Genomic DNA, 15,803 nt, shown 5'->3' on the forward strand with positions numbered 1-15,803 from the left:
AAGCATTTTTTTTATCATATTTTGTGAAGTGCTCTTTACACCCGACAGCGATCAATACATCTAATGCTCTGACAAAACAAAAACTAAAATGCTTTTAGCTGACTTTCATTCAGCACTCATTGTGCATGACTAGAGTCTTCCACAGACCTACTGCTAAAGCTAGCGAGCTAGTCCTGTGTTCTGGGGTAGTGGTTTTGGCGGGGGGCCTGGATGGAGGATGGGATTTCTTGCGGCTGCATACTTTCAGATGATATCTTACTCTGGCTGGATTGCCAACCCTATCTTAAATCCATGCAAATCAGGACTAGGTTGAATTTGTCTTATGATGTTGAACTTGAACCAGGTTTGTGCAGTATAATTTACACCATTGAAGTCTTTCAGAAAACAAATGTAAGCACAACGTTATACTGTTCATCATACATGCAGCGCAACGCAATAAATTCTCCCCTTGGACCCATAACTCCCATAAGTGTTTTTCCAGGACAATGTTATGTGTTGAATGTGAATCTTGAACGTAGCACTGTTTTAATTTGCCTGCGCAGCTGGCTCGGTGTTACAATGAGGCATCAGATGACATGAATGTTGAGTCAGTGTTGACATGGGGAAAGTAAATTAGCATATCTGTCATCGTAGCTTAGCCACTAGGTTGTAGCGTTCATCAACATTCATAACCCCGTACTGCCTAAGGATCCTCCATACAGGACTGTGGAATAGAAAAAAACATTTTCCAAACACCCGCTTCTAATAACAGCGGTTTGGTTTTAACACGGCTAATCCCAGCCTCTGTCAGCCACAGTGGAATAACAGTTATTCCTCAACCGAAAAAAATAAAAATCATCAGTATCCCGTATTCCAGTCATCTAAATCAATACAGACTGCCCGTTTTTGGCCTCAGGTTTTTTCTCTCATAAGTGTTAAGACGAATAGACCAGAGACATTTGTTTTGGCTAACAAGGTAAAGTTGAGACTTACAGTTTTTGATAATTTATTTTGTTGACCAGATCAAATACTCAAGTTGATTTATTTTGTGTTGATTTCGCTCTCGCTCTCAGTCTCTGTCCCGCCCTCTCGCTCTCTGTCTCTATCTCTCACTTTCTGTCCCTCTCTCTCTGTCCCTCTGTCTCTCACACTCTGTCATCTATTCTCTCTCTCTCTCTCTCTCTCTCTCTCTCTCTCTCTCTCTCTCTCTCTCTCTCTCTCTCTCTCTCTCTCTCTCTCTCTCTCTCTCTCTCTCTCTCTGTGTCTCTCCGTGTCTCTGTCTCTGTGTGTGTGTGTGTGTGTGTCTCTTTCTCACACTCTCTGTCTCCTCTTTTCTCTCTCTCTCTGTCTCCTCTTTTCTTTCTCTCTCTCCTCTTTTCTCTATCTCTCTCATTCACACTCACACTCTCTCTCTCTCTCTGTTATTCCAAGGCCTCATAGCCTGACTAATTGAATTAAAGGGGTGGTGATTTAATGGGCCGCTCGGTTACGTGCCCGGTCATTCTTTCCAAGCTGTTGGAGCTTTACACTGAAAGCCAAGAAGGCCTGATGAATAATTGAGCCTTTGATCGCTGTGTGTATGTGTGACTCTGTTCCTGTGTGTGTGTGTGTGTGTGTGTGTGTGTGTGTGTGTGTGTGTGTGTGTGTGTGTGTGTGTGTAGCGACGCCTCACAGAGTGACTCCAACTCCAGGGACTTCTGGTTCAACATGCCGGCGCTGATGTCCTACCTCAGGAAGGCCGCCGAGCAGAACCCCACCGCCTCCTACTACAACGTGGACATCTTGAAATACCAGGTCTGTGGAGCTTTCAGCTCCGTTACCCAGGGGTTCATCAACACAGCAAACATTGTCTTATTTGAACGCCTTTGTACATCTGCGAGTAGTCTGATCCAAAACAGACTTCTCGCAGATGTCGTATTGCTTTCAGCAATATGACTGCTGAAAGCAATATGCTCATGATATATTAGAACAGGGCCTACACATAAATATGATTATATAGATTTTCCTGCTACAAATATGAAGCAGCGCTTGAGATCTGGCCTTAACGCTAGCTTGTATTGTGTGTGTGCGTGCGCTTGACCAGGTGCACTCCAGCGGCATCCAGTCCACGCCGCTCAACCTGGCGGTGTACTGGAAGTGCTCGGCCGGCACCACGGACCTCTGCCTGGACTACCGCTTCAACCCGGAGCCCATGTCCGGCCCGGGCTCCCTGGCCAATGTCCAGATCCTGGTGCCCGTGGACGGGGGCGTGACCAGCATGCAGGCACTGCCCAACGGCATCTGGTGAGACCGAGCCTCCTGCTTTCGCATGGGGTCGTCACGGCGATGCTTTGGTGAACGTAACTATTCAGATTCGGGTCGGCACGCTGTGTTGCGTTGCCTGTCGGGGACTGTCACCAAATACATTATACGTTTGGAAACACAAATGTACAAATAGCGATGTCACCGTTGACGAGAGAGCACATATTAAAACCTCAGGATTAACTGAGGGTTTTTTTTGTGTGTCTTTGTTTCCGCCCCTCAGGAATGCAGAGCAGAATAAGTTCCTGTGGAAGCTGAGCGACATTTCGGACAAGAGCGACAACGAAGGTAACGTCACGTGTGTGTCATAAGCGTCCGCTCTTCGGGGATTCCCTTCCTCTGTAACGACTGCTCTGTTGGATCTGTTGACGTTTTTGTCTCTGTCCTTTGTTCAGATTTTTGATATTTAGGGTTATTTATGTTTTACTGTTGTGTGTGTGTGTGTGTGTGTGTGTGTGTGTGTGTGTGTGTGTGTGTGTGTGGTGCCCCAGGCGCGGGCTCTCTCAGGGCTAAGTTCGAGCTGTCCAGCGGGCCGTCCACACCGGCCACCCTGGCGGTGCAGTTCATGAACGAGGGCAGCACCCTGTCGGGGGTGGACATGGAGCTGCAGGGGCCCGGCTACCGGCTGTCCCTCACCAAGAAGAGGTTCGCCACAGGTACGTACAGCCGCCCGCTCCCTCTCCTTGACATTACGGAGAAAACTTGAATTTTGGAATGTATGGTAATGACTATGAATTTTTTAGATATGTGCTTATGCTGAGTTGACCATTCTAATGCAAACACACTAACACGTACCTGCACGCTATGCCCCATTAGCATGCTAACATGCTCATAACATACGGCACACAAGTATGTGTCTTTGTGTTAAGACTGTGTTGTGTTGGCGCATAAGTGTGTTAGCATTAGCATGTAAAAGGCAAAGTTTGTTCTCAGGAGGTCACAGCAACGAGGCCCAGTTTTTATTTTATCAGAATTTATTTCGTTTTATATATCATTTTGGTATCAACCCACCAATATACCAAGACAAAGTTCAGATGTCATCTAACGTCGTCGAAGGAGCTGTGCGTGATCATCTGATCCTACGTCTCGCTTCCACAGGACGCTACATGGCTGACTGTTGATTGGAAGCTTCTCTAGAATGCTGAGGGTTGCCGTGACGACCTCCCTGGACGTTCTGGATCTGCCTCCCGCTGCAGTCGAACACCTGAGCGCGCTCTCTTTATTCCTCCTTTTTTTTCCTCGGAACTGAAAGTTTCACTACAGTTAAGAAGCAGCACTGAGTACTAAACACTATTTAATAGAAAGTGACCAAGAGTATGAATACTGGGACGAGCCTTCAGGAACTGTACAGGTGTCACGCTCTCTGATCAAATCACTTTTTTTGTACAAACAATTTTATGGATTAGGTAAAAAAATAAAACTATATTATATGAAATCATGAAAACAAAAAAGCAAAAAAAAATGCACTAACCAATTTTCGAATACTCTCTTTCCCCCCTCCCCTCTCTTTTCTATGAGGAATGTATAAAACCAATGTTTTCTGAGGAAGAGGAACACCTTCTTTATGCTTCTCTACCCTTTCCACTGTAAATAGTTGCACTGAATAGTATGTGCTGCGAGCCTCAGCCCAACCCGTGCTCAGGTTGGGTTCCCGTTCTCTCCTCCTCGGTCTTCTCTCTTTATGGCCACGTGCAATGAAACAATGAAGACAAATGATCGCTGAAACACTATAAATCCTCTCAGAACATGCCAGGGCACACCCTCAGTTCAAAGTCGTGGGCATCTAAGATTTTAAATTGCTTTAATGAAAAAAAAAAAAGGAACACAACAAAAACAAGAAACATCCAGTGCCTACCGATGTCTGTCCTCGTTTGTGCTTTGATGATTCAGCTTTATGCATCTTTTCTCCGTTTCCATGGGGATATCAACAGGGCTAATCCTCAACACTGTTACTAACCGGGTGTTCGTAGGGCTAGCACAAGTTCTTAAACATGCCCGTATGACGTTTCGTATAAATGTAAGTTTCCGTGTAGTCAAGGTAGACATATTTTAAATAAGCCCCTTTTATTATAATACGGCAGCAAGGTAAATGGAACGATTCGTTTTTTGCATGAAACAAGTGTCTTTTTCGGGTACATTTTTATCGGATTCAAAACTGTGTCATCGCGTGCCCGCCAAAACGTACGGAGAAACGTGCCTGAATCTCGCCTTCCTTCCGTCGTTTGCGTGCCAAAGCACAGTGCATGAGCAGAGCGCCCGGTGTCGTGGGCTAGTCGTGTTCATTTTATACTCCTTAATCAGGATGAGAAAGGGAAAACGCCTCCAGTTTATACAACCCCCAGTCTTGTCTTCCAGTCGGCCAATAAGACATGTTTGCCTTCACCAATGTTTTTGTTTATTTTTTATTGAAGTCTTTTATAAGTCCTCTTTTTTAATTGGAAACCGTTCGCAGGCCTCGACCCCTCCTCACCCCGCGGTCCATGGGGGGGGGGCTGCTGGAGGCGCAGTAGCATCGTAAATGCCTTATCAAAAAATGCCTGCCGCAAAGAAATATTCAAGTGTTGCAAGTGGGGCTCAGATATCCGACTTCAAGGAAGAAACGCACAAACACCCAAAAAAACACCTCTGCTGCCTGGTTGGCTGTTGTGATTTTAAGGTTTTCACAAGTATGCTTTTTTTTTTACTTTGACCCTGAAATGTGATTTATTTTTGTTGTTGTTGCATACAAAATGTGGCTTTTAATGACCCCTTGAGGCTGGGATTGCTACGGATCAAGGTGTCCTCTCCCCTGTTGGAATGGACGGTGGATTAATTTCAAAGTGCTATCATTCACAGCGCTACCTTTGTCTGATACACTGACGAATTAACCCGCAACTTATCTCTTGTGATTCATCTTCCTTAGAAACTTTTCACTAATGATTTATTTTTGGATGGCTATTGATACGCTTGATATCCTCAAGCATGGTTGTACGTATAAGGGCGCATTGATACATAATGAGATTAATATTTCTTTATTTTTCATGCTTTTAAATATCATAGTATTATTGTTTTCTAAAACCGAGATCTACATCAAGTGTATGGAGCATTCCGTTTCAAATACAGTATATCTCAAATCATCTGTCCTCGTTTGAGCACAAGTACACAGGGGTGTTGTGTCAAAGTCAAAGTCTGCCATGGATCCGAATGTTTTAGAATAGACCGTCCCTTTAAGAAAAAAAGAAACACAACTTTTTCAGTTGCAGTTGATCTTGGCAAGCTGGTTCTTGCTGTCTCTGCAGAAATCGTAAAAACGGATATTCGTCGAGGCTTTCGTTTCGGTCACTTTCACACTTTTCCTTTGTTTATATGTTGTAGTAAAATAAGAGTTTAAAAAGAAAAGCAAAATTGTGTACATGATTCTCATGAAATGGACATTTTTAAAGCTATATCAGCCACTCATGTCTATGATTTAATTTCAATGTGCCTGTATTAAATGTGTAATATATGAATATATACAAATATATGAATATGACTACTTTACATGTCTTCTTTGTCTTTTTTTATTGTTAAGCAAAGAGGTGTGGGAACTATGCAGGGAATGATCGTGTGATTAAATGTATTGCTGTTACTTTAAATATATTGACCTGGATGGCATACAAAAGACGTTCGTTAACAGTACAAAGGCTGTGAAACTGAAACAGCTAGCAGAAATAACTTGATATATCAATGGATGGATTACTGCCTCACATTCTGAAGGCCTATGCCACGTAGCAATTTTTATTCTGTATTAGCCTTTAGCTTATAGTCAAATTGGGATATGCAGATTGAATAGGCTCTCCTACATGTAGTGTATTATAATCAGTGTTTGTAATAACGCCGTTTAAAATAACGCCGTTAGGTAACGCCGTTATTCTTTCAGTAACGGGGTAATCAAACTAATTACTGTTTCCGTCGTTACAACGCAGTTACCGTTACTGTGCGTTACTATGAATTGATTGAATAAATGCGTAATCCGAACGCACCCTGGCTCTAAACACAAACTGCAAGTGAGGAGACCGGGTGGGTTAACAACGAGATAAGCGATTATGATTATGACACGCGCGACACACACACACACCCAACAGATTCGATGAAGCAGCAGAAATGGCGAGTCCGGAGCAATCCGATGAAAAGTTGGCATTTTCTGTAGTATTCGGCAGATGTTCCACAGCCTTTGCAACTAAGCAAATTAAAATTCAGTTGGAAGTATATCAGGGCCTTGCATGGGCAGTTCAACCATTTAACACATTAAGGCCAAGTGAAAACTGCTCAGAAAAAAACAAATTCCTTGCCATATAGCAACTTTATTTTTTTACAGTAACACAAATAGTTACTTTCCCTGGTAACTAGTTACTTTTATCATAGAGTAATTCAGTTACTAACTCAGTTACTTTTTGGATCAAGTAGTGAGTAACTATAACTACTTTTTTTAAGTAACTTTCCCAACACTAATTATAATACAAAAGTATAAGAATGATGGGACATTTGCATATTACAATTTGCATTAAACTCGCTTGCCTTTCAGATAAAGCTATATTTTTGAATAGCTTAATGTCCTACTGTGAAAGTGTACCTTCAACCTCTTTGATACTTTACTTTTGATCTGTGATGCCATCCCTTTAACCACAGTTATACATTATCTTTAACCTCTGTGATACCATCCCTTTAACCACTGTGATACCTTCCCTTTAACCACTGTGATACTTTACCTTTAACCCCTGTGATACTTTAGCCTTTAATGCCATAATAGCCAGAAGTCACAGGCTCAGTCTAAAAAAAAGGAAAAGCTTCTTTGAGTACTTAGAAAAGCGCTATAAAAAAACTGTTCTATTATTATTATTATTCAGTCCCTCTGGCATGGCCCTATCCAGATCCCAGGGTGTTTATACCCAAATCCAGGCTGAAAACAAACAGTAGCAGATGGTTTTGTATGAGGACTGCTCCGACTGCAGAGCGGTTCTACTCTGCCCGACGAGCCTTGAAGAGTGTGGGTGTTGCTGTTATAATTGTATTAATTAATTTATTGTTGTCATTATGGTTGAGTATTTTTGATTCATTGTACTTCATTTTCTCAGATTTCGAGCCTTTGCAGCTATTTTTTTTTAAATTAAATAAAAGTGCAAGAATATTGTTATTATATAAATAACATAATCAGGCCATTATAGAATTTGATATTAGAAATGACAAATCAGCAGAAAAGTGCTTTTTATAAGGAATAACAACTTATAAAAAGTAGATAAATATTTGTAGTGCACACATCCAAAAAATAAATCCATTAAGTAATATACTGTGGCAGGGAAGATGATAAGACAAACTTTATTAATCCCTGTGCGGGAATTAAGTCAGGTTCGTCAGTTTTTCCTTAGGGTTTATTATACAGTGCTGAATCAAAACACAACAGTTCAGCCAGCGAAAGCCATGTGTATGAGAGAGAGAGACTGAAACGTCCTGGAGTAGAGAGAGAGAGAGAGAGAGAGAGAGACTGAAACGTCCTGGAGTAGAGAGAGAGAGAGTGAGACTGGCGGGGGGGGGGGGGGGGGGGGGGGGGAGAGAAAGAGAGAGAGAGAGCAGAGTGTGTGTGTGTGTGTGGGGGGGGGGGGGGGGGGGGGGGGTAGCGAGAGGGAGAGAGAGAGCGAGAGAGTGCTGTTGGCCGCTACTGTCCACCATCACGTATGTGTTTATCCTGAGGCCCAGCGGTGCCCTAGACTTGAGTTATTCTAGAATCCAAGAGAGCTCTCACAACATCAGTAACATTTATGGACGTTGGGTAATTGATGTGCCCTTTTTGATCTCCACTCTCATACACGAGGAAAACCATCTGAGTCAACAAGGATGTTGTAGGTTTATTGCATTAATATGGATTCCATTCCTTCTCCTCTCCCGCTCCCATACAAAGCCCAAAAGACCTCTTTGGAATTACTCAAACTCAGAGCAAGTCGGATCTGGTCCAGGGAATATTCCCTATTTTCCAATTGCCTCTAAAGTATGTCCTGTGTGACAGCTAAGGACGATCTGAAGAACTGTTGTTCTTCAGCTCCAGCAGGGTTAACCAGTTTGTAACTTGTCTGCGAGAGACGAGATGCTGCTCAACTTTATGTGAACTATATGCTTGTTTTTAGTTAAACACCTAATATAACAATCCATAAATGTCCTGTTTTCCTGTTTTTTTTGTGTGTGAGGTGTCAATGGTCATTTGTCACCGTGCTAAAGTTGACCCCCTGCCCTGCCTACAGACCATAATACTCTAATCCGTGTCCATGGTGTCACATTGTGTAATATCAGCAGTAGTTGTGTTGGCTAGGGCTGGACTCGTTCACTCATTAAAGGGTCTCTATGACCCCTGGTGTGTAGGAAGACCGTCCTCGTAAACCCAACACATTCAGCGGTCTGCGTTTCACCCAAAGCCAGAAATTTGAAAGCCTAGACCGTCTGCCAATACCATGAAACAGTTGCTCTGTGGTACTTTGGTGTCGTAGAAGTTAAAAGAACAGATACATACATTATCCTACAGTGATGTAGTAGTAGTGTTTTCACAGTGTCACAGTTACAGTGTTCAGAGACATTTTATAGATATCATTTTGAGTGAAAGGGTTATGATAGTGTAAACACACAGTGATACAATGCCATTGTTCAATTAAAGGGTCATGGGACAGTTAAAGGAAATCCCTTGTAAGATAACGATGAAGATATTACTAGATACTAGATTCCAGTTTAAGTGGAAGTGTTAAGATATTATTATAGGATATAACTTGAGTTACTTGATTTACTTAATAATTTAACTTAAGTTTTAAGTGAAGGTGTTAATACACTGTTGAAATACAGTTACATTTTTTATATTTTTTACATTTTAAGGGTAGGTGGATATCGCTTTTAAGGTGAAGAAAAGTAGATTGCAACCCTTTAACATTAACCTTAAAGAGTTAAGATGGAAGTAGATCTTCTTTCTAAGTGAAGGTGTTGAAATATAGTGTTGGGAGGATACAGAGAGGGTGATGAGTGTGCGCGTTCAGTAGTGCTCAGCCTCTCCGCCCCAGGAGCAGGAGTGGACCCCTTCGTGCCACCATCACAGAGTCACGTCACAGGCGATCTGTCACTGAGAGCTTCAGTGTGTGTGTGTGTGTGTGTGTGTGTGTGTGTGTGTGTGTTTGTGCTCATTGTGTTTATTGGCCCCTCTCCTCATTAAAAATGCAGAAAATCAGAAAATCTCAAATGAACAAAAGGTAATAGGCGTTATTAATTTGTAATAGGCACTTAGTATTGATAAAAGTGAAAATGTCAATAGTTAACATGTGGCTGACACCCTTCTCCGATCATTTATAGATTATTTAATGACCCTAACCTAGGCCTCACCCTATTCCTAGAGTGTTACAACTAACCCTACCCCTATGCTAATGCAATGATAATGCTTATTACTGCATATACTAATGCTTATTAGTGGTTAATTAATGTACCCTTATTGATAAGTGCTACAAAATAGTATTTTTTTCAATAATTAACCTTTAAACAAAATCTTGAACTATGTCATGAGAATTGAGGCAACATTTTAACTTATTCACTGTCTTTTCACTTGCAAACACATATTTGAACCTTCTAAATTAACCTTTCATAAATCAAAAGCAAAGGCAGAGGGAATCATTACGATAAGATATAATCATGATAAGCTATCTCTTTGGTAAACAGATCAAACCCATCTAAATACGATTAAAGGATTAACAATAGTAAGAGTATTATATAAGAGTATCCTATCTATTCACTCATGGAACTCCCTTTGGTAATTCATTTAAAGCATTTTAATTTGAAAGCAGATGGTGCTGAGGTAAAGGTCACGGGCAAACGATGTGTGTTTGATAATTAACACACTTTTGTTTTCCTTTCCATAAAAAAATATGTTCTATTGGTGGACCTGTGGCCCATGTGATGATTTTATTTTGGGTGTGTGTTTAGGGACAGAATGGCAACTTTCCACTGAGATAACAGCAGGGTGATATGACATTCCACTGAAAACATGTTTGCATTTGAAGTGAATAATTCATAATCAAAGCTTTCTTTATATGGCTGGCTGTACCTCAGACTGCCCTGCTCCTTGTGCTTGACACACACTGAAGACATTGGAAAGAAAAAAAGGCGTCCTTTCATTTCAGTAAGGCCAGTAAGAATATATAGGGAAATAACGGTGATAATCCTATCTTGAATGGTTGGCTAAACAAAGTTAACATATTGACATTACTCTCACCGTAATTGTGTATTATGTAGTATCACTTTAAAGCTGCTAGATTGCTATGAATGGATCAAAGCATCCGTCAGTATTAGAAAAAGAAAATATGGCATGCAGTAGTATTAGTCCTTTTATTACTAATAGTAGTAATTATCTCGTATTTGTACGTGTTTACTCATTTCTGTTTTTGTTCTACTACCATGTTATGTCTGCTATGCTGAGATACATATACCTTCATAAATACACATAGAATATACATTATTGAAGTGTATTCTACTGCCATACATTTATGGATATCGGTTGCAGCTTTTTTTTAGAGTTGCCTTACTTTCAATCTGGGTATTGGGGAGTTCTCCGTCAACGTTGGAGAGTTCAGGGGTCAGTTAGAGCTGTCAAGAAATGGTGTGTGTGTGTGTGTGTGTGTGTGTGCGTGTGTGTGTGTGTGTGTGTGTGTGTGTGTGTGTGTGTGTGTGTGTGTGTGTGTGTGTGTGTGGACCTGTGAAGGCATAGGGACTGAATGTGTAATAAAAGGATATATAAACACATAGAACCCTTACCCTAACACCCTGTAACCTGATTCAAGAAAAATGTGTAAAAATATGTGAGGGACAAAGGTGAAAACTATAGTTAAATGATATTTTTGAGACCACACATGACAGACTAGTCATCTAGTGTGAACTACAACATAAAGGAAACATTACTTTGACTACTATTGATGAAAACAACGTGGCTCTATGCATGGGTTTGAGTGATTTGAGTGATTTAATTGAAATAACCAAAAACGGTATCATACACATTATTAGTAAGAAGTAGGTATTTACTAGTATGAGGTAGGTATTTATACTCCTTATCCTACTATACTATACTTATAATCATTTCTTGCAGTCCCCTGTACCACATTTAGATTATAGAACGGTACCTTTATCCTGATTTGCATCCTGATTTGACTTCCTGCTGGCTCAGCCAATCAGAGCGGTCTGCAGGCCTGCGTGCTGCGCGGCGCCGGCGGCTCTGTCCAGAGCACGTAATAGCGTGATCCGCTGCAGCTCTCCCTGCTCCTGCTATGCATTGTTCACTCAGCTCAGCACGCGGCGGTGGGTTATAACTTATGTAAGTCATAAGTTATAACTTATGCATACCGTACTGTGGCTGGCGATGTGGTGTCCGTGTGAAGCCATGTCTGACATGTTTGGATCCACACAGACCCCTTGGTCCGTGTGAGCAGACAAGTGTTCCTGGGCCCGTTTCTCTTTCAGCACGCCCCTCGAGTTCCCCTCTGCTCCGTCTCAAAGTGATGTTTTCATAGCTTTTTATTTATGTTGTTCATAGTATTCAGTGTGTGACTTTGATAAGTGAGCTGTGTTGTGCTATTGTGATGCTGCATACTTATTCTTGTATTGCAATGTCACTTCAAACACAGCAACAGAATAAACAATGACATCAATAGTACAACAAACGTCGTTTTCACACTACGGTTGACTGTGTCACTGAATGTTGATTCCCATGTCGGCATGAGTCCTCAACAAACCTCAAGCAGTTTAATGGCTGAATGAGTTAACCTATAACCTGGCACTTCAGTTAGAGTCTAACTTAAAAAAAACACGCCATCAGGACATTCTGTGTTGTCACTTTGTCCGACCGACCGACCGACAGACAGACAGGCAGACAGACAGACAGACAGACAGACACAGAGCAGCAGTTAGTTTCCTGAGCAGTTAGGAATTCATGCTATGTTTCATTATACTCACTTTCTCAGACACACACACACACACACACACACACACACACGCACACGCCCACACACACGCACACACACACACACACACACACACACACACACACACACACACACACACACACACACACACACACACACACACACACACACAGCAGCAGCAAGCAAGTGCACCTCATACCGCGAAGACCCAAAGGGGCTTCTGGGGGTTCTCAGGACTCTGGCGGGAGGGGGGTGGGTGGGTGAGGGGGTAATGGAGACCGGCCCTTCCACCTTGACGGGCTGTCCGTACCCCGGGCTGGCTGGCGAGAAGACGGGGGGCGTCTTTCTGCTGCTGGGGATATTCCTGTGTCTGATGGGCTCCGTGTTCAGCATCGCGGGCTATCTGGACGACAGCAGCCCCAGGCTGAAGTGGGAGAGGCTCCTGGGGCCCGTCATGCTCGCCGTCGGGGGGGTCTTCATGCTGATCAGCGTGTGCAGCTTCGGGATGTCCCCCTGCCTGCTGTACCGGCTAACCGGAGAGAGGGCGGAGGAGGAGGAGGAGGCGGAGGAGCACAGAGGAGCGGCTGAGCTCTCCTTTGTGTTCAACAGCGTCCAACCCCCCGTGGTGTTCCGCTGCGCTACACAGTTCAGCCCCCCGCCGTACGACTCCCTGGCCCCGCCGCAGCACCAGCACCACCAGCAGCTCTACCAGCACCACCACCAGCTGCACCAGCACCACCAGCAGCACCCAGTGGGCGAGAGGGGCCCAGCCCCGCCTTACTGCCACCACCTGTTCCCCGTGGAGAACGCAGCCTTCACCTCAGAGGACGGCTTCCCGCTCGGCCGTGGCCGTGCGCTAACGGGACAAACGAGGAGCAGGTTAGCGCTGGAGGAGAACGACCCCTGTTTTGAGTCGGGAGGGGCCGGTGGCTGTGGGAGACACTCCACTGTCAATGTTACTTCAGATTTTCTGGGGAGGGAACAGCGTCTGAGCTTCATAGTTTGTTTTACTGCCTCTGCTGAATGTTTTGTCGGATACTTGAAGTATTCGATGCGAGAGACGACGTGGAATGAAGCACGTCCCTGCTTGTCATTAAGATAGAGTTTAAAACTGAAGTAGAAACTCTGGGGTGGAACACAAGAGTACCTCATCTAAGATACAATGATGGGTAGTTAATATAATGCAGCCAAAGTTAATAGTTAATCAAACTTGAGGCTCTTGGTTAAACAGATTTGTTTACCAAACTATGATGACTCAAAGAATAGGCCCACTGGAACACAGTTGAATTAAAAAACAAGAAACAATTTAAACAGACATAGAGGACTACACATTTCACATTTCTGCAATATTGCCGCTATGTTTTTAATAGTAACATACTAACGTGTATATATGTTGCTAACGTTTGTTACAGAGTTCAGGATGGACAGCAGGGGGAGGAGAAAGACGAAGACAACAGCTCCACCTGCTCTCCTCCTCCACCTACATACGAAGACATCTTCCCCCCTGCATAACCACAACGACGCCTGTATGCAGGGCCCGGTTCATAAATACACATAGACGCATCGGCACTATAGGCTTGTTCTGTCCCAGCTGCTCCTTTCTGTGTCTTCAGTTCACAACTGCGACCTGTGTCTGCCTTTTTGTGTTCTTCACTGATTGACAGTCAGTTAGGTTAGGTTGTGATTGAGCTTCTCCTGTGTGTGTTTGTGGAATAAATCACTGAAATTAATGAGTTTCATCTCATGCGCAGACGAGGAGGGAAGTATTTGCACCTTGGGGGGGAGGTAATGTTGACCATTTGTCTGCTGTTTATGGAGCCACGTGTTGAAATGATCCTGAAGTGTTCCTGAGGCTGCGCACCCATAAACTAGAGCGTGACACCCTGTTTGGCTTGGCACCCTGCCTCTGGAGATGTGCAGTGGGTGTGCGTAGAAATTACACAATTTTGAGGAATGTATGGAAATAGAACGTGAATACAAAATAATATGCTGTTTACTTTTTTTTACCTAACCCACATCAGCAACCAATGGCCACATGTAATGATACAGCAATTTTATAGGCCTACAAATAATAATGTAGGCTGGTACTTATTAATAATGATAAACTTTGTAATTAATCGTGGGTTTCTCTTTTATGCTTTCATTTTATTTTATATATTATTCTTATTTTTGCCTTACATTATCTTCTCTCATAAGAATCGGATTTAGTTCACCCAAACTGGGCTGAATTGGCCCATCGCCTGAATCGTGTGAGTGTGTGTGGAATATGGCTGTCTAAGAATAAAAATAATAGACACATGGCGAGGGCTGCTTCTTAGTTCTCCAGCAGGGTTGAGTGTTTCTTTACCACACGGGGGCAGAACGACGGAGGAGCTGACTTGTTCTCCGGCTCCTTATGTAGGCCTAAACTTTAGGGAAGTTAGACACATTATTTATCTTTCAAATAATAATAATTATAATTATTAACATTATTATTATTACAATAATAATAATTGCATTCTTTTTTCATTATCATTTATTTATTTGTTTTGTTATTACAATGATAACAAAAGCCTAAAAATAACGTACAAATAAAGTTATTATTTATCATTCACAACATATTTGCAACACAGCAGGCATAACCTACATACCGATTAATTATAACCTTGATTTAAAATTACTTTTCAGCATGATCAAGAATAGGCTAAGTTTATGGAAACAGTTTTATTGTATTAATGTGTTGGCCTAATTGTGTAGCACCTTAGATATTGATTTGATAGTTTGATAGACATTTGATAGGCCTGATAGATTGTAGGCCTGCTGCACAGTGAAACACGTGTGGTCGACGTGGCTAATTCTTTACTTTAATACTTGTTTTGCCATTTGGTAGAGTTTGCGGCACTTTCATAATATTTCCCGGCGAGGAGTGAAGAACAGAGCTCTCCAAGGCCCTATGATTATCCCGTGGTGGGGAAACTTCTCTAGATAACTAGTTTTTTCCAAAGTTGTTGTCTTTCCTGACTTTTAAGTAGCCTAATTCATTACCGTGAAATATATCCGGATCAAGTTTTATTTTAATGATTGCTATCTAGTCTAGGCTACATCTTGAAGATTGCACGTTAGGCCGAAATGTAAACGTAGACATACTTTACTCTAGTTGTGATGTAAGCTTGCTAGTTTTTCAATAAATAAATAAATGATTACAATTGAATAAATACGTAATAATGAAATGTAAATAAATAAATACATGAATAATAGTGACACGTGTGTATGTATGTGTGTGTGTGTGTGTGTGTGTGTGTGTGTGTGTGTGTGTGTGTGTGTGTGCGTGTGTGCGTGCGTGTGTGTCCGGCAGGCCTCTGCTATATGGAGAGTGTATTATCATGCTGTTTTTATGCTTGCACTGTCACATGTAATAGACCTATGAATAAATCTAGCCTACTCCATTATTACTTAGGGAACAATATTTTAACAAGATGTGAGCGTGGGATTTATTCTATATTAAGCCTGCATCTGTAAGTTAGATCATATGAAAGTCATTCATATTAATTAGTATTTTGCACTGTATGATTAGGTATCAACAATTTAGAGAGG

The 15,803-nt window shown here is 42.2% G+C and overlaps 2 protein-coding genes across 7 annotated transcripts in view; both read left to right on the forward strand.

Moving 5' to 3' along the window:
- The window catches only part of fcho2 (FCH and mu domain containing endocytic adaptor 2), a 37,439-nt gene extending 31,640 nt beyond the window's left edge, over window positions 1–5,799 (forward strand). For all 6 annotated transcript variants that reach the window (XM_079735352.1, XM_079735348.1, XM_079735350.1 and 3 more), the window contains 5 exons: window positions 1,641–1,773; window positions 2,063–2,262; window positions 2,504–2,568; window positions 2,772–2,936; window positions 3,379–5,799. In XM_079735352.1, coding sequence (XP_079591478.1) covers window positions 1,641–1,773; window positions 2,063–2,262; window positions 2,504–2,568; window positions 2,772–2,936; window positions 3,379–3,401 — 586 coding nt within the window. In that variant the 3' untranslated portion in view covers window positions 3,402–5,799. The remainder of the gene's footprint in view (window positions 1–1,640; window positions 1,774–2,062; window positions 2,263–2,503; window positions 2,569–2,771; window positions 2,937–3,378) is intronic.
- A 6,702-nt stretch (window positions 5,800–12,501) lies between these two features.
- On the forward strand, window positions 12,502–13,742 carry tmem174 (transmembrane protein 174; the record flags this gene model as incomplete). The annotated part of the gene is made up of 2 exons (XM_079734112.1): window positions 12,502–13,109; window positions 13,643–13,742. 2 exons carry the CDS (start codon window positions 12,502–12,504, stop codon window positions 13,740–13,742), a joined length of 708 nt encoding a protein of 235 aa, XP_079590238.1.
- Between the last annotated feature and the right edge of the window lie 2,061 nt (window positions 13,743–15,803).

Source organism: Pollachius pollachius, assembly GCF_949987615.1.
Source record: "Pollachius pollachius genome assembly, chromosome: 4".
Classification (NCBI taxonomy): Eukaryota; Metazoa; Chordata; class Actinopteri; order Gadiformes; family Gadidae; genus Pollachius; species Pollachius pollachius.